This window comes from Megalops cyprinoides, chromosome 9 (assembly GCF_013368585.1).
Source record: "Megalops cyprinoides isolate fMegCyp1 chromosome 9, fMegCyp1.pri, whole genome shotgun sequence".
In the NCBI taxonomy this organism is placed as follows: domain Eukaryota; kingdom Metazoa; phylum Chordata; class Actinopteri; order Elopiformes; family Megalopidae; genus Megalops; species Megalops cyprinoides.
The window spans coordinates 8,808,562-8,834,752 of record NC_050591.1 but is presented as its reverse complement, the minus strand read 5'-3'; the positions used below and the strand labels follow the sequence as shown (position 1 = coordinate 8,834,752).

General features: G+C 38.9%; 1 protein-coding gene across 1 annotated transcript in view; it reads right to left on the bottom strand.

Moving 5' to 3' along the window:
• gap43 (growth associated protein 43) overlaps positions 1-25,719 on the bottom strand; it is a 29,075-nt gene extending 3,356 nt beyond the window's left edge. The window contains exons 1-2 of the mRNA XM_036536002.1: positions 25,457-25,719; positions 8,660-9,287 (exon numbers count right to left, since the gene is read on the bottom strand). Coding sequence (XP_036391895.1) covers positions 8,660-9,287; positions 25,457-25,486 — 658 coding nt within the window. The 5' untranslated portion in view covers positions 25,487-25,719. The remainder of the gene's footprint in view (positions 1-8,659; positions 9,288-25,456) is intronic.
• Between the last annotated feature and the right edge of the window lie 472 nt (positions 25,720-26,191).

Sequence of the window (26,191 nt, the reverse complement as noted above, 5' to 3'; positions counted from 1 at the left end):
TGTGTGTGATGCAGTTATAGCAGAACTTTATTTAACTTGGAGTCTGTTGCAGGGATTACACTTGGCTGTGGGCCAAGGTTTTTGACCCCCTGTATGAACATCATAAACAGGGAAAAGAAGGGGGGGGGGGGGATGAGCTGGAGGAGGGATGCCATGAACAGCTGGTGCAGAAAGGAGGTGGTGAGTGGGATTTCTTATAGTCCTGGATGGTGCTGGTTTATCTAGGTCTGTGTAGGGATTGTCTGAAAATTCTCCTCCAAATCTTTGTTTGGAACCTCAGATGCTTGGTTACATTCTTTGAGGAAACATTTTGAAATTATAAACATCTTTACAGTGAAAAATTAAACTAAATATTAAAAAACTCATTTTAAATGTAAGGGGAAACATGCAGACAAAAATAAACAAATGAAAAACGATGCAGCTCCTGTATCTGTTGCATCCCCTCTGACATTACAATTTTTTTTTTTAACATGAGGCATCTCCACCCATGAGAATTGGATGGTGTAGCAAGTATTTCAAAAACAATTTTTGGTAATTATTTGCGTATTTCTTATTTCATTTATTTAATTTAAAAGGGTGCAGTTCTCTTAACTATATTCCCCCTGTGGTTATTTTTTAATGTGTTGTTGTGTTCAAACTGCTAATGCAATAAGCATGTGCCTGGAGTGAGTGGCCTGGACATTCTAAAGAGTATAATTATCAGGCTCAGTTTCTAATGCAATAGTGTAATTGCTCAGAGTGAATGTTTCAATATAAGTGGATTGATTTTTTCAGGACAGGCTAGTCAGCCTCACACCCTCTTCTGTCATTTCCTAAAATAAAATCAATCACTTAAAAAAAATCACTTATGATCACTTAGATATTCCAGGAAATGAGAAGCTTTCAACACCACTTCCTATTTTCACATCTGTGTGAAAATGTGCCGGTGTGATGTACTGAGTCACTGTTTCACCAAACTGAATAAATGCAGGCTATATTGTATTTATTTGTGGCAAGCACAGAACCAACATAAAAAACATACATGTAGTCCATTTCAACGTAGGTTTATATGGTGTAGTTCATCTTTAAATTCTTCAAAAATGTTTTGCAGTACCATGATAACAAAAATGCAAATTTTCAATATACATTGCTTTACTATTATATTGCAACTAAAAATACAGGGAATAGCAATGCATGGCCCCTTGTGCCTGTCAGTTCAGCCCAATAAGCAGAGCCAGGTGTGTTGGAATCAGATACAGCTGCCCTCTGCTCTAACACAGCTGCAGGTGCTCTCCTTGGGAGGGATGTGGCAGTCCTTGCGAACCAATCACTGTATAACAGGGCAACGAGGTGTCACAGACAACAAAGTGGGTGGAGCCATTGCGTGTTCACAGAGATTGACCAATCAGAACAAGTCACAGTGTTTGGTTATGGAGAGCAAAATAATTTTTAAAGCAATCATAGCTAATACACAACATATTCACTGGTCTCAGCAACTGAAGGAGTCAATGCTCTCTGAGTAATTAAAAAACTTAAATTCATCATTCGAGCGGAAGAATCGAACAACCCTTTCAGTAATGTGAATTAGCAAAGTGACTCCCTGGAAATCTCAGTGTTAAAAATGAGTTATGTATCGCATAAATATAAGTTGTACTTTCATGTCTTAAATCTAAAACTTTGGGCAAATTAATTTGTTCTGGAATATTTCGTATATTCCGCTCTGGATTGTGGCGTGTGACAGGTATGAGTATGTATGAGTGTCAAAGGTGTGTTTGATTTTCCACATATCATCCAGACTGTTCTTTTTGATTTTTTTAATCATGCAGAGGGCAAGAGTGGAACTATTGAGCACTCAGAGAGCAGCCAGAATTTTTAAACCTGTAGAACAGCCCTGTGTTTTAGTTTTTCAGGACTAATAAACAGTATGTCTTTCATCTATATTGTGTGACTCTCAGTTTAATAAAATAAGCTGTTGAGCCAGCAGTAGGCTCTATGTTGGAATGTTGCAATAACAACTGTAGGGGTTACCCCAAAAATGTCAAACATGATGAATGGACTCTTTCATGATTGCCATTAGCATTAACTGAAAATTAAAGCCAAGGAAATTAACCTATTAATGTAAGTACCAAAATCAGCTTCGTACCATTGCATAAAATTTGATCATGGCCAAAGGTCAAAGGGCATGCAAAAAGGCTGTTTTTGCTTTGACAGTTCACATGATGCTGTATCCATGTTTTGGGGGAATTTTTTTCTATAATCAGCTGCAATTGTAACATGTCTTCAGACTTTCACAGTTTATAATAGGAAATCATTTACGGGTGAGTTCATGTGGCTCCATGTCCAAAATAACCCAAGCCTATTACTCCACCCACATTAATGTCTGTTGCCTCTAGAACTACAATTCTATACTGAATAGAAATGCACCTTTTTCTTGTGATGTTATGGTGGTATATCAGACTTTTTCATTGATGTACTATATTTTGAGATGGTGAGTTACATTTGCTGGAGATTCTGAATTAATGGTGTCCTTGCATGTGAAAGTTACACCAAGGAAAGGCCAACACTAAGCACTACTCAGAAAAAAGAATGGGTAAGGAATCAAGTCAAAATACTTGGTTATGAATGCATGTCAGTATGTGCACATGCCAGCCACTTCCAAGGACTGTCCCACATGTCAGCGGGCATGATTAAAAACATGGAGGTGTGCCCCACTGTGAAATATAGCTGATGGCACTTACATGAGAAGCAAACCTTGAACACAAAATACCCCCATATGCAATCAATAACTTGTCCTGAACCAAAGTACGTGAAAGTGTGTTATTTCTTTCCAAGAGTAACACAATTTGCTTTCATTCAGTTTGAGGATGACAGTCACCCAACTGGGTTTGTATGTACCTGCATTTAATTGCAAATCAAGGTTGAGGGTATTGATTATGTTTGTAGGCAAGCATGTTCTAATCAAATGGCTCTTGCGTGACAACATATTTTACCAACATGAGCAACGAAATGGGTGTTTACCTTGATCGTTTTGTGTGATGGAAAATCTTTACATCTCCGCAATGCAAAACATTTCTCACCGATAATGGAATGTGCACCTGATGTTCAGCAATTAGTTGTGTGCATAAAACAGCCTTGAATGACATTACATTGATTATGTTCCTGTGTTCCCCCTTTAGGTCTGGAATGGATTGTTGCGGCTAATTTGCCTCAAAACGCATACAGACAGGGGATGCCTGTTTCCTAATGAATAGCATTTGAATGCTGGCACAGAGCATTACCTCGCCTTTAAGACTGACTGCAAAAAACACGGCAATGACAGCCCAGCTGAAATGTCAATACGACTTCATTGCTTTTTGTCAGGTGATGAAAAAATCTGTTTTTTGTTCATTTTAATTAACTAGCTGAGCAACGTTAACAGGAACAGATTTTCAATTTGAATCTAATTTTGTTCATATTGAATTACTCTTAACATATACCGGTTTAAATGGTTTAAATCACTCGTGTAAAAAAAATATATATGGGCTATTAAGATTCCTAATATAAAGTCCCAACTGCACTGCTCCACCTCCTTACTTTTCTCTGTGGATTGAAACAAATTACATTTGTAAATCACATTATATGTATTCATTCTTTAAACACCATTCTTGATCACTTAAATGCATGAATACATATTTCAAATGCTCAGCTGTGCTGTAGACAGTCTTCTCTTTGTATGTTAAGCTGGTTTGTCTTGCTGTGTGGAATCTGAATTTAAGCATTTTAAGCACCTTGTAATCACTTGTCATGTGCTTGTGTCTTATTTGGGTCTATGCTTATCTTAGCATAGTTTTTTTAAGTCTGATGCTTTCTCACTCTTGTACTTGCTATTCTGTACCTGTGTCCTAGTTCCTGCAGCTCTTATGACAAGCACTGTATGCCTCTTGCAATGACAGCCTTGCTAAGTAATTCTGGATAAATCTGTCTTCCAAATGAATAAATATATATTTTATCCATTTTTGCATTGAGGCTAGGGTCATGCTAACAGACAGAACTGGTACAACCTGGCTCATGATGCATTCTGGGGACTGGAGGCAGATGAATGTGAGATAGAGTATACTTGGTTTGAGCTACAATTTTAAGAAATATCACCATTTGCCAAAATATCTTATAGGAAATGGACATCCCTACTATGAAACCAGTTCCTTGTTTTTTTCACTAAGCATACTCAATAAGAAACATCACACTAAGCATGAGATTTTCTGAGAACCTACTCCTTAACTTTTATTAATACTTGTTGCTTTCCTTCAGTCATTAGTATCCAAATCCAAATGAAGTCCAACTGATTTACTGGTTTGCTATATCCAGCAAAACAATAAATCAGTTGATAAAGCAGTTGTCTAAAATTACTGCCCTGTGTCCCTTTTCCCCTTGAGTGAGTTAGCCTGGTCTGACACTGTTGCACACTTAACTTGGATGGATACACTCCTGTTCTCTTGTGCTGGAAGTTGCTCTAGATAAAATGAATAGAATGTAATGATTGAGCTGTTCACAAACAAAACTTACCTCTTCATTAACAGAATTATCTGTTGAACTCCCACCACTCTGGATTCAGCAAAAGTCACTCTACAGAGGCCTTTCCCCTTTGACCAAAGCCATTATAAAGCATATGCAGATTCATTTTCATTGCTGATAACCTGCCCTGATGTCTTTGTCTCCTGTGACACCACTAGATCCTACCCTTGCGGAGCTGAGGATCTTGGGCTGAGGCAAACTACTAATACCAGGTTCACTGGAGATGCACCAGTTCTGTCCCACAGCATGTCATTCGTGTGCCACAAATCTGTCCTGAGTCTATTTCTCTTCCCCCTCTACTCTAGACCATGCTGTGGCCTCATACCACTGTTATTAAGATGAAATTGAAATCTTTCTTTCTCCCTGTCTCAATTGCTGCAGACATCACCTTCTGGATGAGGCTGAATGTCTCCAAGCCAGATCTGCCATACCTCCTGGTCCTACCATGACCAGATTTTGCCCCTACCATCTTTAGAACCTTGGAGTTACAATTGGCAACATGCTTGCCTTTTCCAAGAACATAGTAACAAACAATATATTCATAACACACACAAAAAGAATTCACCTGTTCCTCCCTTCAGATTTTTGAATTAACTCATGTGATACAACCTGCAATCACCATCCTATGAAAAAGGGGATTCTGCAAACATGGATTGGTAGAATCATGAGTCAAAAAGCTCTCTACTCTCTTGTGGACTCTCTCTTCCTCTTTTGCTACACCAAGGCAATGGAGACTGCAAGTTTGAATCCCATGCTGCGGTACTTTATCTGTTTTCAAAATACTGTATCGATCATGTGTCATCACCTTGGAATGACAAGAAAATCTGATGACTGGCTTCTGGAAGTGATAGATCTCAATAGATGGCAAAAGAAGGAATAAATCAATATAGGTGTCTGGTTCTATAAATAATTTGCTGCAGCAGTAGGGCTCCCATGTAGCAACCAAGTAATTGGTGGGGGGCATTACTTAATCATAACCGGCTCAGCAGTGCTGGAACAACTCCATGTTTGCCTGCTCCCCTCTTCCGATGCCAACACTGGAGTGCAGAACTGACAGCATGAAATTAAAGCCCCCTGCAGCTATTTACAACCTGTCTGGGTCTCATTTTCCTATTCCCTTCGGAGGTGCTCTTCCCATTCTCCGCTCCATCCTGACAGCTGTCTTTAGTCGGGAGGGGGGCACCAATTGACCTTTGTTTTCATGCTGCTATAATGAAATTCAGTTGGGTCTATGGTATAAAACCTTTAATTGAGTCTGCTGTCAAATGCTGGATGCCATTTATATCTGAATTGTACCAAGTCAAATGAGCACAGAGCCAAAAAAGCAAGCATGCCAGTCAATAGAGGCACAGCCAAAATACATGACCTGCTCAAGGAGCTGGTCCATAGTGGAGGTGCAGCAGTTAAAAATGCCGCAAGGAAGGTGTGATATTATCAAAAGTGCTAGAATTTATGTATACTTATACGTATATAAAGTGAGATAGAGAGATAGCTGTAAGCATTCATAAAAAAAAATAAATAAATAAAATAAAATACAAAAATTGTCAAGACACTTGGGTAAAAAAAACTCTGACCATTCTGCTTTGTTGTTAATCATAGTCTTAATTTATATCTTCTTTATCCATGAAAAGTTTAGCAAGACATATGTTTCTTATTATTGTCATTTATTTAGGTTGGTGGTGGTAAAAGAACTAGAGCATGTACTTTAAAGAGTAGGGCATCCTCAATTATGTTTACTCTCACATCTGATGGAAATACTATCCCTTATTTGAACATACACATTCCAAACAGGACTGGATGTATAGACATTTGACTTAAACCTGCAACCAAAAAGAACTGTAGATTTTAGCAGCTACAATGTTCTCTCCATTAAGCACACTGTTAAGCACAGTCCTTTACTACAGATCAAGAGAGTTTCATCTGACAATATTGAAATTATGATTAAATTGAATGGTAAACTGTCTCTAATGCCCCAATACAAGTTTCTAATACCTTGAAAGTGTCCAACCTATGATTATTGAAGATCACCCAGTGACTTTTGTTTCAACATAAATCATTGTGGGTGTTTAAATTTAGCTCTAAGGGCTTATGTTTAACTTAGCTGAAATATTCTTTATATTTCACTACAAATATGCATCTCCATGTATCTGAACATCGCAGAATTTGTCATCATTTCACATAGCTTTGTGAGGTGCACACAGCTTGGTTTGACATTAAAGGGCTGTTACATTAAAAGGATGTTTGCTCTTTTGGGCTGCCTCCTCCTTAGTGCCATGTGCTTAAATTATACATTGCATTGATGTATTTTGCCTTAAAAGGCTAGCATTCTTTTTGTCGTGTCCTTAAACTGACGCGTAAACTGAATCTCCACCTCCTTTTTCAGAGAAATGGGTGACATTGCATGCATTCAACTTTTCTGTCTGACATCTTCTTTCCTCACTCATCTCTAGGGCACCATCTGAAATACTTGCTGTTTATTACCAGTGCATCCAGAGCTGTTGTCCATGTCTGTTGTCAACAATAGGCTTTGAAACCTGATCAAAAAGCTGTTTCAGGTCTAGTTTCAGCTAAACACTTACCACTTATTCCTTTTCAGTTTTTTGTCTTTAAAGAGACAACAGTTTGACCACATTTCTGAGGGAAATATGTTGAATATTAGCCTGAGCCAAGACTGAATCTAACTCCACTGAATACTATCAATTGAGCACATCTGCACACAGGCTCAAAGATGGACAACATTCATTTAGCTGGAGGTCCCCTTCAGTTGTATCTTCCCTTTGTAATACCATCTATTAAGGCTGCAGGGTAGTTTGCTTTGATCAAAAAACATCAGCAATATATAATATGCAAGTAAAAAAGGCTAAGCACAACTTCTTTGTTATGTCTTGCTCTATTAAATGACCAAATGAAAAGTTACGCATAAAAAAACAAATATTGTTCGTATTTTTAAGCTTTTAATTGTAGCGATTTAAAATTTGGGGGAATGGACACCCTTGCTATCAGACATGGTAGAGTGCTGTAATGTGCTGAATTCATGTATCAACAGCAGATAACTGTCACAGATGCTTGTAATTATCAGGTCAGCATCACAGACCACCTTACTGTTGAGGCATTGCTTGCACAGATCTCCTGTGGCACAAGTTTAGGTATTCTGCCATTAAACTACCAAAGGCAGTTCCAGTTGATTCCCATCTGTGAGGGCTGACAACCATGGCACACAAGTGCATTTCACTAACAAGCTTCACTGGATTTACAACCAGATAATGATGTCACTAGGGTTTCTTCCATGTGCCATGCAATTCACAGCAATATGAGCAGCAAAGACAAACCACCTCCAACATGTAATGTGAATAACTGGTTAAATGTAAAACAAAGCTCAGTCACTGTGATTTTTAAGATCACTTTTGACCTACAGTGATTGTTCACTCTACAAAAATGTGTATGAAAGCCTTGATGAGTACATTTAAGGCTCTAGGGAGTTTGTGTGTGATCTAACAATTTCATGACAAGTTGCAAGGTAGAGGAACACCACAGTGAGACACCTGAAATATGCATAATTTCTGCCTTCAGCTTCTGCTTGAAGGGTGTTTTATTCTACATAAGCACTGGAAGTTGGTAATTAGTGCAGAAATTGCAAGCTTGTATGTTAAACTGATTCTATTTTCACATGGTTTCTGCCTCTTTATTTATTCAACACATATGTAAATGACCAAAAACTCATAGGAAATTAGCGATCTAGAGAGCAGCAAGCAGTTTAACAAGTGTATTTTAAACCTTCCAAACTCTAGTGATTATTGAGGAAACCAGACAATGCTTGTAATTTAGGTTGTGAGTTTAGAAGTAGGAAAATCTGATCTTCAATCTTTTTTTTTTTGAATAAGTGTGCCTTATGTATCATGATGTAAGCTGCTTTTTGTAGAATTAAATGGAAGTTCCTCTAGCAGGATCTGATGAAAAAAATTACCAACTGACCTGGTCATCATCTTCCCTATCCAGAAAGTAAATGTGCTGTTAGTTGCAGTGATCTTCTATAGCATCTTTTGTTCTTTGTCGTATGCATTGAGCTTGATTTTAAAAACTAACAGAGAGTGAGGCCCACTACCCTTTGTCCTTCAGAATGAATGCTCACCTTGTTCTTGTGGCTGGCCAGACTCACTCTCTTCACTTTGGGCCTTGTTGGCTGTTGTCTCACTATCGTTGGCAGCAGGCACGTCGGCTTGTTTGGGTTCCTCCTTTTCCTCGCTCTCCACACCTTTCGCCGATGGGGCGTTCTTATCGCTAGTAGCGGTGTCCTCCTTAGCGGCAGGGGCGGGCTCTTTGTTTTCGCTCGCCAGCTCCGCCTCCTCCTCCTTCACCTCTTTGGACTTTTCTTTAGCATCTGCGGCCGCCTCCGGCTGGGCCTCCTCTTTCCTGGGTTCGGAGGGGGCGTCATCGGCAGGAGAGGTCGCGGCGGCTACGGGGGTGTTCGCTGCCTTTTCCGCCTCCGGGCTTTTGGCTTCACTTGTTGCTGCGTTATGTTCAGCCGCAGGCGCGGCGGCCGACTCGGTCACCGGAGAGGCCTTCTCCTTCTTCTCCTCTCCCTCCGTTGCTCCCTCTTGGATCGCGGGACTGTCCTCCTTCTTCTCATCCTTAAGCTTTTTTCGGATTATGTGTCCACGGAAGCTGGCCTGGATTTTGGTGGCAGCCTTGTGGGCTTTGTCCTCTGGTTTATTGGCATCCTGCTCGATTTTCAGGTCAGCCTCTTCATTCTTCTCAACCTGAGGGAATAGGGAATAGTTCTGGTGTCAAAAGACAAGATGAAAACTGGAACAAAATGCCTCCATGATTCCAACAGCAACAGCAAAACAGACGGGAAGCAGCGTCTGCATTTTTAACAAAAATCCGTAACGTTTCCTCTGTACTTAATGCTGGGTTTTCCTTTTTCATCTCTCTCAATAGATTATATTGCACAAACTCACTAACTTCATTTCTGGCTGGCAAACCTTTTGCCAGTGCATACTGCCCTCGATGTAAATTGACAGTTGCAGTAGGTGTACGACAAAGGATCAAGTTAGTGTCTACAAGACTGACATTGTAGTGATGAACCTTTCAGGCCATCAAAAAGCAGATAGACAGGATTGTGGTTAAAAAAACAACATTTTATTACAAGTATTCTGTGAAACAAGTAGTGATTAAATTTGAGAGCTCCAAGACCAGACAATAATTATTATTTAGCATCTTCAGTGTGGATCTCTAGCTGTCACCAAAACATTTATTTATCAACATTTATGTCCTATTACCTGGGCTAGTATCTGAGTGATTGTGTGATGAGTTTGAGAAAAATTTGGTGACCAAGTAGAAAAAATTGATGTTTTGTGGTTTTCTGAACTAAGTAGGTGATTCCACGATCACTGGCACATAGTCTAAATGGTAAGAGTTACTAAATGAAGGAGAGCTGGAGTTATTACCATGGCGTACCATGGAGTTTCCACCACTCCACGCCACCTCCAAAGCATATACACAGTGAAATTCACCAATTCAGTGCAATATTTCAGTCAAGTCCAGCAATTAAACGCAGTCATCCAAGCTAACAACATGACAGAATGAAGTCAGAACCAGAGGATGGAGACTAACGGAAAATGAAAAAAGCAAGAGAAGGCTTGCAATAGGGTACTAGAGCTTCTACAATATTAGGATTGACTCTTCAAACCACCATCCTTCAGAAAGACCCAAAGAATAAGGATGCATTAGTGGCTGTTGAAGCTAAAATCACCTTTCAGCAGCAGCTGATGGCATTGCAGGGGGAGGAAAATGTCTTGTGCCCAGAGAGATCAGGAGCAGATCCAGCGGGCAGGCATTGATCGACAGGAGGATCCCTGAGACACTGATGCTGGAGCTCCAGGCATCAAAGTGTACCTCCTAGTGTTAGAGCAGGTTTGAGCGCACTGCTGAAACCTGTCACTGGCAGGAGGAAGTGTGTGCAGCTTCTGCACAGGCAAATTAAACCCCAAGAGAACTGGATTTTTAAACTAGATAGCAGAAGGGACACTAAAGCACAAGCAGGTCACGTAGAACAGACTCATTAAAGAGGATGTACTTGCCCAGCACCTGAATGTTAGTACTATCTTCCTCCAGCAGGACTATAAGATGATTGACCCGCACCTTACCTCTAGAAAGGCCAGAGACCCCAATCTCAATCAGAAAAGTGAGTCCTAACAGTATAATTCAAGTATCTGAGCACTTTCATTACTTGCTGTAAAATCGTAAACTGCAAAGGCTGGTGGTGGTATGAGAATTGCTATACACTTTGAACTAAGTTCAAAATACAGCCCCCAAATATGACATCAGACATTGTCTTTGGCAGCAGCAGATTGTGACGTGAAGAATACAGCACAGACAGTTGCTGTTTTATTTGTTCAGTGTGCATTTCTATCATGAGTGTGGTGACTTGAGAATGTATGGGAGTCAGTCGGCATACACTGATGATAATCTAAATAAAGTGAAGGTATCTATAATCATGATCAAAAGATGCTTGCCAGTAATACCACACACCTTCCTACAAAGTTAAATTGACAAATTTAAACTAGTACTATAATGTCACATTATCTATCTGTAAGTCATGAACACACAGGGCTTAACAGTTGTTCTTGACATTTAGATGTATAAATTGCACAGACCAAAAAAACAATTTAACATAGAAACTTTATGATACTCCACTTACCACTTAATCTATAACAGTAATGTCATTGGGGATAAATTATATTATAGCCCGGTGAAAAATGTCAATAAAGGGATTAATTAGCTTAACAAATCTTCCCTATTCCTTAAAAATATATTAGAAAAGCTCACTTATAATAACACATATTTGTGTTTAATAAAATGTCAGCAAAAGAAATTGTAGGATTGTAGTTTGTGCATATCTATCTATTAGCACCAGCATGTAATACAGGCTAACATCAAGAGAAGAGAAAAAGGAATGGAAGAGGAATGCAGTCAGTGTAGTCCTCCAAGGATCTGTCCTAGAACCCCTAAATTACTTAATACATGTACTGTAGTGTAAATGTGCAAAGTAGTTACATTTCAGAGGACAACTATAATACACTATATAATGTTCTCTGACATTTGACTGTATGTATAATCAAGAAACACTCTATTGATTAATAATAAACATTACATAATTTGCTCAAGCTGTTAATGAATGTGGCTACGCTTGTGGGCCATATGTACACATATATATAAATTCCATAGATAGTGTCCCCTGTCAGAGAGTGTTGCATCCTATACTGCACATTCTTATATTTCTAAGGTAACTCAATCAGTGTTAAGCTCTTGTGGTCCTTGGAGTGGACTGCTCAGGTTTTCTGTGGAAGCAATAAATTGCTAGCTAGCAAACACAAAGGGAAACTTTATTGGGAACACACTGTATTTTACACGGTCATTTCAAAAGGGGGATCAGCATGACAATCCAGTTGTCCATTTCACAATAATATTCCCTACAGTTTAAATGGTAGTTATCCGCAGAGAGGTCACAGTACTGTGCAAATGTTTACCAGTCAGAAAGTGTTTTGGACCGCTCTGCAAAGAACAGGAGTGGTTTTCCATTTCAATTTTCCATTTTTTTGTACCACCCATTTTGAGAGAGACATGTATGCATAAATTAAGTTTGAATCCACAAAACTGAAGAGTATGCAAGTGAATTGTACAAAAAATCTCAGTGCTGTCTGAATCAGACCCTAAGTGAGTGGAGCCTGAGGAGGAAATTGACTCAAGTATTTCATATTCTAAAAAGAATTATGACGGGAGACTGCAGGGGCTGTTAAGCTATTTAAACTGAACAACAGGTTAGAGGCTGAAATTTGCTATTACTTCTGCACTGACTTGTAAGTAAATGGAGTAATCAAGATTTGTAATGGAGTCACTGATAGATTCACCAATAATAAAGAGATATGGTGTAATCAATCAAATCAATCAATGTAATGGTAAATGATGAGCTAAAATGGGTTAAATAATGCAACTGATTTCATTAAAGATATCTAATTACTTATCTGTAGTCTCACCTTGTTACATGTATCTCTCTGAGATGCAAATGAAGTTCTTCATGCAGTAAGCAGGTTGTTTTTTGTTATTGTCCAAACAACAACTAGACAATTAAACTGTACTTTTGTGGATTGTTCATTTACAATTACCTGTACCCATCCTCTCTATTTGCTTGGATAAATGAGAGTTGACTCTGCGTCAGAAACACTGTGTGTTGTATTTGGCAACATTCTTTGGCAGACAACCCTTTGTTCCTTATTCTTCCTTGCGTTTTAACAAAAATGAACAAATCCACTAGCCATAGGGCCAGTTATTGATAAAACTGACTTTCCTTGTATATTTCTTAATTTCTTCTAGGCCAAGAAGAAAAATCCTTTCAAAATGCCATAGTGTTTGCATGCAGACACACGTGTTTATTTCAGCACAAAAACAAAAAACAGATACGAATATAGAGCAGCAGGCTGTCTGTACTCCTCTCTGCTGCTGCCTCAAATCTCCTCATCCTGCAGTCTGTACCATCTGTCCCTGTCACCTGGATCCATGTTTGCTTGGGAAGTGCTGCTTTACTTACTGAATCCTGTCTGAAAACTGGGTGCCTGCTCTGCACTTTGCCTTCGCAGGGTTAGCCAGAGATATACATATCATCAGTATCAATAATCTAATTTTGAGCACAGACATGGCTTTTCCCCAGAAAAGGCATGAAAACCTACTGTTTTTAAATGCTTTGGAGAACCAACTGTTAGCCTGTTCAAAAAATCTATTGTCTGATATATGTTAGGATTGTCAGGACATAAAGAAGTAAAAATCTTTGCACATCCAGTTTTGTGAGCTCACCTGTAATGCATCTGTATTTGTTGTCTATTAAATTATTGATGATTGAATTGGATGATTGATGCATATGATCACTATAAATGCATCTGTCTTGTTTGTGCACTTGATGCACCAATGGCATGGGATAGCACAACTTTTTCAGTAGTCCATAAAGTTGCATAAATGTTGCATAAAAGCCAAAAAAGTCACAACTGCCCAGGACTTGCAGCACAGATCATCAAAAACATGGATAAACCACAGAATGTTGAGACCTTGGAAATCCACAAACACTTGAGATCAGAGAACTACTTAAATTATCTATTTAAGTGATTAATACAGAATTTGATACGCAGAAAAGATAAATGTAGCAAGGGGAAGATAAGTAGTGGCATCAAACTAATGTTGCCATATATTGTTACTTAGTTACAAGTACTTGGCTAGCTTTGTGAACTTTGGTGTAACAATTGGCAGTATTTGATCATGTTATATGTAACTTAGGTAGTGTAACTTAGTCCCTCTTCAATTATGTGCCCTCTTGAACATCAGGTGAGATGTACCAACCCTTACCATCAATATGCGGAGAGGGTTTAAAAATGCACAATGAATGCTAACTGCAAATGTTTGTGGGTGTATGCGTGCTGGTGTATGCATGTATATTTCATTATATTATTATTTCTTTCTAAAATTGCTAAGACCAAAATATCAGCTAGAAAAAAAAAAGGCTAATGAAATTTTCTGGGATATTGTCATAAAAATATTTTGACTACCAAATTTACACTGAACTACAACTGCAAGGTGAGTAAAACATCAATAGACATTGTGAGGAGCTCAGGGAATATCATCACATGTAAATGCTTCAGATAATATTTAAAATTAAATTAAAATTAGTAAATTAAATTAGATTAGTGAATTTTGTATTTACAAATAATTGTGTCAATGTACCAATGCACATGTTCTCTATCAGAACAATATTTTTTTCTATCATAATAGCTCATTGAAAATCATGACATTGATCTAGTGTGCTAACCATTTCATTTAAATTCACCATCTGACATCACATTTTACAACCTAATCACAGCATTGTCTATTCTTATAGTTTTGTGGGTATTCTGACAAATCTGTAGTGTTAGCTAACAGGTTATATTTTAGGCAAATGGTTGTTTACAACCTTAGCAACCTATTTCAACCAGGTTTTTTGTTACAAATTTTCAAGGGAAGGCATTGCCACAGGTCTTACACAGTGTTAATGGAGACCACCTCCAAACCCAGCACAAACTCAGAATGAGGTATTCAGCTCTCGTGTATCATCAAAAGTTCCTCAGCTACCAAACATTCTTAGTTCCTGTCTTCTTCAGCTGCGTGTTTTCTGCTATCCCACATAAGGTGCCTGTCTCCCATTGCTCTTTGACTTGGTACAAATCAAACATCAAAGAATATATGTGTGCAATTAGGCCTAATCAATGCGTGGGGAATCATCAGTGTACCTTCATTAGCATTAATACTGAATCAAACACTTTTCATACCTATAAATGAAGCGCTCAGTGGCTTCCCAACATCCTCTTATCTGACCATACTCCAGCAGGGAGGAAACGGGACTGTGAAAGACGCTATATGTGTCAGGATTGGCAATAAGATGCCTTGCTGGTAAAGCACAGCTCCAGAACCGTATCAGAACTAAGTCTTAAAAATAGCAAAATACAACCAGACTGCCGATATTTCTTCTGTTATTTTGTGGGAGGGAGCAAAGGTACTGAGTGGTGGTACTGTTATTATAGTGTGCAGCATCCAGGAAATAAAAATAGGGAGGTCTAGCACATTAAACTTAGAGGAGAAAATGAGACACTCGCACAGAAGTGTAAACATAATCAGTCTGGTGGGGTATTTGTCTGAATGCACAAGGCCTGTGGAAAACACAGGAATTTAAGATTTGAAAATCAACAGTACTATGAGCCAGCGATTTATTAGATTTCCTGCTGAAAAATCAATCAATCAAACTGTCATTCACAAAATGAAATCTGACCTATCAGATTTTATGCCGGGCAGCAGGAGCTGGTGGGGTCCTTTGCTGACTGCAGTCTTAACACAGCTAACTAATTCAGCAGAGAAAGAGATTTGTCAATGACTGAAAATGGTTATTAAAAAATTCTAGAAATTATAGAAATGATTGTCTCGTACACTGAAAACTTAAGAGCACTCATTTAGACCCATCTCACTGTTAAAGATTACACGATACGGGCCTCTATCCTAGCTGGGAGAGTAGAGAACGTGATCACATCTATTGCACATCTCGACCAGAGGTTTTCTCTGATTTCTCTGATCAGGTTCCTAACACGTACATTTCTCAGTGCTATTTTTAATGCACAAATCCATACTGCGAGCTGTGTGGCATTCATATAGAAAAGATCTCTGACTGGGTTTGATGGCCATTGCTGTTTTGGGTCTTTTGATATATTTGCATTTGACCATAATTTTAGTAGATGTATTCAGACCCTGTGTTCCTCTCCACCATCCATAAGAGCAAACAACCGCCTCTGCTTAACACTCAGAGCTGGCAGGGGGATGAGACAGGTGTTCTCCTTCCCCACTGTACAATTAGCATAAACCTAGATATTTAGGGCATGTGGAGAGGGGAAGGAGAGCATAAAATGATACTACATGCAGGCAACGTTTTGTTGTACATTTCTGTTCCTCTTAACTCAGTGTGGCACTTAATGAAACATTTGAATTATATTCAGTATCAAAAAACAATGTAAATACAACAGAGACACTGGCAATGAATGTATTCATATTTTACTGGATAAGATACTCTTTTGCTTCAAGTGGCCAAGAGACATACATAAGGTACTTGGGAATCATTATGCCTACTTCCCCTGCTGACATATACAAAGTGTATTATGTTAAAATAATCAAAGTAATTACAGAGGACCTGAGATCCAGGGCCGCCTTCAACACTGTTTGGATAGATGGTTGTAAATGATCAGAATGAATGTGCTCCCCAGGCTCATGTTTCGGTCTTAAAACAGCATCAGTGCTCATCTCGAGATATGCAAGTAGCCTGCTGGACCTTGTATCCAGATTTATTTGGCAAGGTGCATTAAATGGCTCATAGTATTTTCGGCCAGCAAAGGGATGAGATTGCCTGATTTAAAGTTTTATTATTGGCCAACCTAGGCACAGGCTATGAGTGTGGTGTATGTATAATGGGCCCAGCAGAGATGAGGTAATTCAATAAAAGGAGCAGTTGCCAGTAGCTCACACTCTCAGCAGTCTTGTTTATGGAAAGAAATACAGGGGTTTACAGTCTGAGTAGATGATCCAAGCTCACATTTGAGATTTGGTGGAGTGCACAGTGTACCTTAGATCTGCCTCAGGGAACCTCCTCATCCACTGGAGATTGTGTTCCCCTCACTAAATGTGTGTGTGTGATACATTTCGTGCAACAGCTTCACAAAGATAAACAGCCCACATCCTTTAAACAGCTGAACTCAGACTTCCATCTGATATCTGCTGTTATCTACAAATGACCGAATTCTGAAATTACTTATGAAAACACTCGTGCTGGGGAAAGATCCAAGAAAATGTATCAGTCAATGAATAGCATTATGTTAAACTAACATATATCTGACTCTATGCTCTATGACCCAGAATAACACACTTAATGAAAGAAATTGGGAGTCTTAATTACAGGAAATCATTGATTATGAGCCATGGAAGAAGATACTTGTGTTGAATCCCATTAAGTTGCCTATGCAAATATATGGAGATCCCACAAGTCATATTAAACATAACACAAATGTGAATGTACTATTACACCGATTACTGACTGTGGGGAAGACGTACAAAATCTATCTGCATGTCTTTGGTTCTTCTCTACGTTGGCTACTTTTTGATGCTTTGCTTTTGAAATTGTCAGTACCATTCTCAAAAGAGTTCTGGCAAGAGTTCCCTAAGTTGCAGTATTAAGAGTAACACCTGAGACACTAAAAACAGGAAAGGAGTTTACACATTACAGCCAAACTACTACTGATGAAGAACACGGGAATATGAAGAATAATGTCCATGACATAAAAAATTACCAATAAATTCATCTTCATAGTGTGAAAGTCATGGAAAGGTGGGCAAGGGTTGGGCAAGGGTTACATTATGGCCTAACTTCTGACTGACGATGAGGGGAGAAAGGGGCCCGTGCCATTTGAAAGTGTGACATTGTATTATTTTTGAAAGAGAAAAAGTACAAACTGAAAATAAAGTGATAGGTTTTTAAGTGAAATGACAAAGCAGCAGATGAGCTTTTTCATTTGGACATTGTCTGAATTCTAAAACCAAAATGATTAGAACCTAAACATCTAGCTTGCAATCTGCGTAGACAATTAAATTATATATAACACAATGTTTCACACATGTAAAATAATCATAATTGTAATAATGTTAATGATAATGTATTAATAATTTTGCAATAAAAATATTTGTAAATATTTATTGATGTTAATAAATAATTTTACATTTTTAAAGTAGTTTTGTGTTGGGTTCACAAAAGTCTTCACAAGATACTATTCAAAATTTTCAACAATCAAGCTATGATAACTAACATGCTAGCTACACCTGCGGATAAGTAAGCAATTCGTTTTGCTTGCTAACGCTAAATGTTAACCCCATGTTGGCTTGCAGGCTAGTCACTGATATCCTAGTTTCAAATTTTTTTCCATTTAAAATGTTTTTAGTGATAGACAATAAAATGTGCAAATTTATTGAACTGCACTCACATGCTAAAAAAATGTAACGGAATGCTGTTGGTAGATGCTGAGTAAGAAGGGTATCCCAAAGTGAGAATTTACACCTCCCACCCATCCCATCCTCTAGCATTCGCCAGCTCAGCGTTATAAGCAAGACATCATGTTGGGGTGGGGCTCTGGTGAAGGAGATGGTGAAGGGGGGCAGAATGGGACACAGTCTATACTATACTGTACTTATTTCAGTTTGTATTCAGATCCTGCCTGCTGGAACTGCCTCTTAACTACCATTGTTACGATGGGCTTATATTCATTCTTGCTACTGAAAAGACACAAGTTATCTGTTTCTCCAACATCTTTACCTTCTGTCCACGGCTCCCACAGTAGGGAGACTGTCGTCGGGACAATCGGCATCTAGAAAGCCATAACTTTATCGCTTGATTTTGCACACAAAACTGACCAGCATTTTGCTTGCCTGATGGGTTAGTAACACAGAGTTGATACTTGCCAAAAACATACTCTCCTTGGGCAAATAGGCAAGCATGATTTCCATCCCTACCAGAGTTTCCAACCCAAATGGTTAAAGCACAGATATAGTACATGAATATACATATCCTGTAATAGGTCTCTGTCCATTGAAGTATTAATGTACTCACCATGTAATTGGTTATGGTTTTTGATTATTCAACATCTATCGCATGCAACATTATTGTCATACACATACATCCTGTCTCACATACTAATTTACACTTTCACACACATACATTAGACATATGAATATGGACTTCATAACTACATAAGACTGTGCAGTATTTGAGGAACTAATGCTTGTGCATATACATTTTAGAATGTATGTTTTTATGGGAAGTTAAGATGATTCCATAATCTGGCAATGTAACTGAATAGTTAACGAGCCTGGATATTTAGCTGCTAATGATGGCTGTAAGGTCATAGAGGAGAACACACAAAATAATGTAAAGAAATGTCCACTTTTGTAATAGATAATCTAAAGCTCTTCTCTCCAGGGGTTCCTACCTCTCCCATTAGGGAGCAAGCAGAGTCAGCATGGTGCATGCAGTGCTTCCTTCGATAAACCACTTTTCAGAACACTTTTTCAGTGTTCCGCCGCACAATTCTCCCATTCTAACACTGCCGACATCTGCTAAGATGTCTCTTTGTTGGAATTTTAAATTAAATTACATTGCCATAAGACTTCTAAATTCCATTATTCAGAAATTCAATATCAGCAAGTAATGTCCATTACTAGAAATTGCATGTTGTTGATGCTTAAATGTAGCATCTCCTTATGTAATGTTATGAATGTACATGCAACTATCAAACATTAATAAGTTAAATTACTTTATTAGATTTCATCACTTTGTGTTACTTATGTGAACATTCTGTAAAACACTTTGCACTGCATTTCTCCCAACTTCCTGACTGTAGTAATAACCTACTACAAATACAAGTAATAACTAATTTGCACAACTCTATTATCAAGTTATCTTGTGTTTTAATTTAACCTTCTGACAGTTTCTGCAGGCATGTTATGTCCTCATGTTATTTGTATCCTATAATAGAATACAGTTTAGTTTTTCCATTCCTTTTGTACCATCCTGCTACCAAATATTTAATTTTCATTCATTATCATTTTTTGTTAGAATGGCTGATAATCAACCAGGTGGGGGTTCTGAATCAGTGACTGGAGAATTGAGCTGCCACTTCATTGTGCTTTGCTTTGAGATACTTGGAACCAGGTTTCCCCTGCCTTAGCTTGCTTTCACATCAGTCATCAAATGCTCTGCAGGACTGAAGGGAATTTCATGCTGAGAGGAGCCATATCAGGGCTGCGCACAGGAAGTCATTGCTTCCTATTAGCAAAAGGCGAGAGCACACCAGAGCAAATGGTTATATGTGCTGCATGTTTCTGGCCCCACTAAAACAGGACTGTTCTGCTCAGAGCCTCTTCTGTGCTCTAAAAGGACCCTGCACACACTGTAAAAATGCCATCGCTCCAGTTGAGTACTATATGAAGTATTTTCAAAATGGTTATTAGCCGGATTAGGTCACGCAAATATATGCAAATCACTGGCTATAATAGTTAAAATCGATTCGCTAGCTAATTATCTGCTCATTGTTATCAGGGTTAGCTGCTTTCTATTCTCAGTGCCTGCTGTGCCCAGCTATCAAACACCAGCCTTAGAAATCGAAACAGTTCATTTGATTCCAATGACCCAATGCTAAACTGGACTTGAAGCAAATGTGGAATGTGATTTTTACATGCTTGACCAGACAACACACTTAAAGATTGTAGAACGATGACTGGAAGCTCATTGATCGGACAATGGGAGTACAATCACTTTGTGCTTTCAAGCAGTTACCAACAGGGGTGTCAGACAGCAGAATTTTTTAAACTATTATTTTGCTACAGTTAGATTTTTGCTTGTTGTGTCCATCTTATTTCTGTGCATTATATTACATTAGGATTATATATTTGTTGTTTTACCGCTCTAATATTTATGTTGTCTTGCTACAATCTGTGTGTTGTGTACTACAAAACACGTTGCAGACAGTGCAACAACAGTTTAATTGTTGACTAAATCAGATAATTATTTTCCTACAGCCTAGATATTTTTTGCTCTGTTCTAAAACAATGGTTACGTTTTTTACAGAGGCATATCAGAGCTTGTAGTTGCTCAGACACAAAAATAGACTGAAAGAGTTGAGGATTACAATTATGTTGCATGGCCATTAAAGTGGGTTGAGCCAGAGAGATAGAGAAGCCTTTGTAATTGCTGGAAGCAATTATCTTATTAGTTACCCTGACCCTGCATGTAACCACTATGATAATAGACCACTGTGTGGTCATTTTTGAATATGACTATCTTTCGGATGTCAGTGACTCTGGCCAAATAATTTAATATCATCATAACTTAATATTAACTTGATGAAACTGAAAGGCATTGTAAAGTACATGTGCATTGTGTACTGTAGACTGTATGCTGGTATTGTTTGTACAGTATATCCTTTGAAGATATGTGGGTGTGTTCAGACACATTCAGCAGATGGGGGCTTGTACAAACGGTATTACTTATGGGACTTGTCCAAATGCTGAACCATGACAAGACAGGCGCTGTATTTTATGGCTCATGGAATTTATGGCATTGATGGATCTCACCGCTGTCACACAGATATTAGTTCCTCTAGATTGGATTTTTTGAGCCATCTCCTTACTCGATCTTAATAAAGGGACACAATAAAGTCCATACTCAGCAGAGATGATTATGGACAATTCATGATTCCTTTGTGATTTACCGCCTTATAGAGTAATATCCTTTGCAGCACAATACAACAATTATGTGCATGTGCATTATATATGCACACACACACACATCACATGGGTTTGACAGGTTTCACCTGTTAAAGACACATTTCCTGTGCTGAGAGGCGCAAGCAGTCGGAGGAGAATGAAGATATAACAACAGAGGCTGAAACTGTGGGTGTCACTGCGTGCTTCAGACACCTCAATGGTGCGAAAGCAATGAAGAGGTTTGAAACCAGGTCACATCACTACAGGCCAAAGCCATTCATTTATAAAGCGTATACAGTACTGCTGCTTAAGTCATCTGAGTGATGACATTTTATGGCCAAATTGATTTTCTGACAGATGTGTTCATGCAGGCCCCTCCTGGCTCCACCTTGCAAAATGAATACAATATTGTACAAGTGGACAGGTCAGGAAACCTGAACAAATGAAAGTTATGTGAAATGTTTTTACATTAACACGTAAGAGAGGATTTTTGTGCATATCAAGCCAGTTATTACTACCACCTATTACTACCGTGTAATGTATTGTAGTATTATGATGTGTAGCAGTAGCTTTGTAAGATTTCCTATGTCAATTATGGAAAAGGTCTAACCTCCTTGAATTTAACACCTGCCATCTAGTAAGCAGGGTACCTTTTTGTGGGAAATATGGAAGTCTGGACGGCAATATGGTGCATTGCTTCCACTTAATGCTTCAGAGAGAGAGAGAGAGAGAGAGAGCTAGGACAATGCAATGAGATCATCTGCTATCTTGCAGATGATCTCATTGGCACAAGTGTGATCTGGCACAAGCATGAGCCCTCATTTATGTTAACACTGAAACTGCCAAAACATCATTTTAACATCTAACATACTCAGCAAGGATGATGGTATGTAATTACCCCTTTATGACTTATAAAATAATTTATCACGCATTTCCATGAGAAATATTTAAGCATCAATAGAATGTATTTGAAATGTAACTGCCCAGTTGTTAGACTGCAGCACAGAAAACCTCACTAAGAGTAAGAGGCCAAATAGCAGATTTCTTAAAAATACATAAGAATATGAATATTACCAGTAACCTTTAACTTAATTTAATTACATCTATGTCTCTGTGTTTAAACCCAGATACTCAAAACTGCAAGACAGGTATATATGTGTGCGTGTGTGTGTGTGTGTGTGTGTGTGTGTGTATGTGTGTGTGTGTGTGTGTGTGTGTGTGTGTGTGCTGAAGTATGTGAAAATGTATGTAGAAATGCATCTTTTGTATTTATCTATTACAGAAACAAGAGCATAATGATACAGACAGTCTAACCTGTAATTCTGCAGGTTAGAAATTTTCTAGAAGGCTATAAAAAAATTCCCAGAGCAGCCAACATCCCTTGTCCCTTTGTCGTCCCTGTGGGTTAGAAAACTGGAGAGAACCACACCCATATTGTGATGTATGGCCTCTCGGTGTCATAAATGGGTTTTTAAATCCACTGTCAATGATGACACACTGTTGCCTCACTAAAGAAACCAGATGGGACTTCATAGTTGGAGGAAGCAACATTACAACACACTGAGCAAAGAATCATTGGACAACCAACCATAACTAGAGAGAGAGAGCGAACATGCATAGCATGCAGGCTGCATTCACTGATATCTGATCTTATTTTCCTGATTTTATTCATTCATGTCACACACCCATTTTGTCTTTCTGCTGTAATGACTTGTCTTGTGTGTAAAAGTAAAGTGCGGGGGGAGGGGCGGGGAATCTACAGATGTCATAAACCGAGGTATTGCCATGGGTCCTATTGTAATTCTAATCCATGTTATTGGTTTGCAAAGCATTTAGCAGTATCAGAATCGATAGCCAGGCATTACAGATACCTGTGTCCATTTGCTTCAATCTTTTCAGCGCTTCTGGGACATGGCATTTGTGTGAGCCTTTTGTACTAAAATGATCTGAGAATGAAGCACGCCTGTGAATGTGCCTCGCAGTCAAGCCTGTGCATTGCAATGGGCATATGTTAATATCCTATTTCCATAAAGCATTTTTCAGTATGACAGAAATGTGTCCCATTATGTAGATGGTGAGAATGAAACACATTACGGAGAGGGGATGCAGTCTGCAGCTTACACAGCCCATATACTGTCTGTGCTGTAACATGCTCCTGCCTACTCACTCTGTACCACACCCTTTCTTCCAGCTCTCTTCTGCAGGAGAGATGGCTCAGGTGGAGATTACATTCACTAGCAGATTCAATGCTGCTTCATTTTTTCCTCCCCCCCCTTCCCTTAGACATCAAATTGTGAGGGTTTTTTTCCCTTTCCTGATCATTCTGTAAGAGCACTGCAATACAGTAACAGCAGCAAAATTCCAGCCATGTGCCAAGATTACTGCTGACTTCATTCCAATAATTAAATCTGTCTGGTCTTCCTTGAACAAAGGCACCATAACCACCCTCAGATGTCTGTAGCATCACCTTACTTCTGGCTCCCAGACAGCACTTCCACACACATTTTACCCCAGTTTTATCACAGAGCATGGTGTTACATTTCTTAATGAAACGGCTTAGAGGCAGCGTCAGGCTTGTGACAGCCCCAATCTGAACACATCTCTTTTTTTTCATTCACTGCTAATTCTTCGAAAGCGGTGCACAATTTTGAATGTGCCATGTGTGGCCATAGGCGGTTTGATAACTAAACACACTGAAGCTAAGGATCTGGCAGGGTTCTGAGGAGATAGGGACTGCACTGTCTGATGCAGTAGCAACACACTGGGAGAAAGATGCCTCACCCAGTCTAGAGCGCAGCTCCACTGAAATGACTCATACAAGCTGACATTTAAACAGCAATCAGGAGTTGCTGAAATCCTCTGCTGTACAGACGTATGGATGAGTTTAAAATACTCCAGCACAAAGCTAATGCTGGCTGAGGCAAATACCATCAACCAGCAAAGAGAAGAACAGAATATTAACATGTAGGGTATGCATTCAATGAAAAAAGGGGCCTGATTTCAAAATTCAATAAGCAGCAAAAAACTGATCGTTCAGATAGTTGCAGAAGTGATCATACATAAGCACATTCCAACATCAGCTTTAAAATTCTCCATTTACAATACCACTCATTCATTAATTGCTCAGACCCGCCCTCAGTGACTGAACACCTTTTCTTTTCTGAAGTGTTATGATCTCCTTCGTTACTTGTATGATGACAGAGAAAAAACAAGTGTATACTCTATAACAAGTGTAGACATAATGAAGTTATCCCAGGTGACAAGGCCCATTTCTTAACCTAAAGCAATAATAATCCCTTCAAGGCACTAATTCATTTTTCCATTCTGTGATCCCCTGAGACCACAGCCTAGCTTGTTGCCAGAGGAGTTTCAGTTTGATCTGATTTCCTCTCCCCTTTTTCTACAGAAACTCTCCAGCCTGACAGCTGGAATCCTCTTCATAAAACAGGCAGATTGCTGCCCAGCCATTAACATGGATGCCGTTTATTTGGCAACTTTGCTGGCAGTTGAGGAGAATGGATATAAGCCAATCGATACCGTTACAAGTGTTCAATCACATCAGCGTGCAATTTGTATAAGGTATCGTAACCCCACATACCCTGCATTAAAGGTGAGGCACTTGATCTATTTTTACAGTATGCAAGTGTCTGAAATATTGGAATTGCAATGCATCATTACGCATCTAGCAAACAGGTAAACGCAGTGAATGGGTAGCTGTTCAGATTTTCAAATTGCTATTCAATTAAATAATTAATTAATCACAATCATAATTAAGGAGGTGAGGCTCCGGTAAGATTCTGTCAATTGTACAGCACATGTCGAGAGCCATTCATTCTCCTAATTATATTACTGAGGTGTGTCAACTGTACTACACCCAATGGAAGTCACCGTGGGACAAAAAAAGTGAATAATGTTCTCCAATCTCTTTTAACCATCTGCACACAAAGAAATAGAACAGCACTATACCATAACCTTTAAAAAGATGTGTCAATTATTGTAACAGATATTAGAATCATGCAAATGATAAGAGAATGATAAGATGAATTCTTAAGGCAGTTACCGGTTTTGTTCTCCTGATGCAGCACAGCATGATTGAAGTATCCTCTTTCTTTTCCCTTCCTTTTTTCCTTCTTCCCTTTTCTCCTCACTCTTTTCTCTCTCTCGCTCTCTCCCTCGCTCTCGCGCGCGCTCACACACACACACACCCTGGCTATATCAGTAGCTGAGTCGCCTAATGCTTTTACTCATCACAATTTGCAACGCTCTCACAAAGTCTGCCTGGCCGCGCCTCACTGTGACTTGCTGGCTTACAATGACTACAAGCCCACCCTCCGACCCCCCCCCAACCCCCTCCCCCTCTTCCCACTGACTCCCCCTCCTTCCCACAGAAAAAAAACACACCCATTACTCCCCTCCTCCTTTTCCACCATCACACAGGCTTCCACCAGCAAGAGCAGCGACCCCACCCTTGTCTTGCTGCCCTTATGAATGATTGAATACCTCCAATCTGGCCAGAAACAATTCCGATTTTGTGAGCTTATATATATATATAAATATATATATTTATATATATATAATCACTGGGTGGTGGCTCTGTTGAATGAATGCTGTTTGAGGAAGGGGATTTTCCTGGATAAAGCTCAATTTGGAAATACAGTTGCAGCAATTGATGAAAACTGGTAGGTTTTTTTCCCTTTTTTCAAAGAATCAATAAAAATGGCTACACAAAATGGCAGTAATGATTTGATTTCCCCCCCCAATTCTTGTTAGGATTATATTGCCAGTAGACATGAGG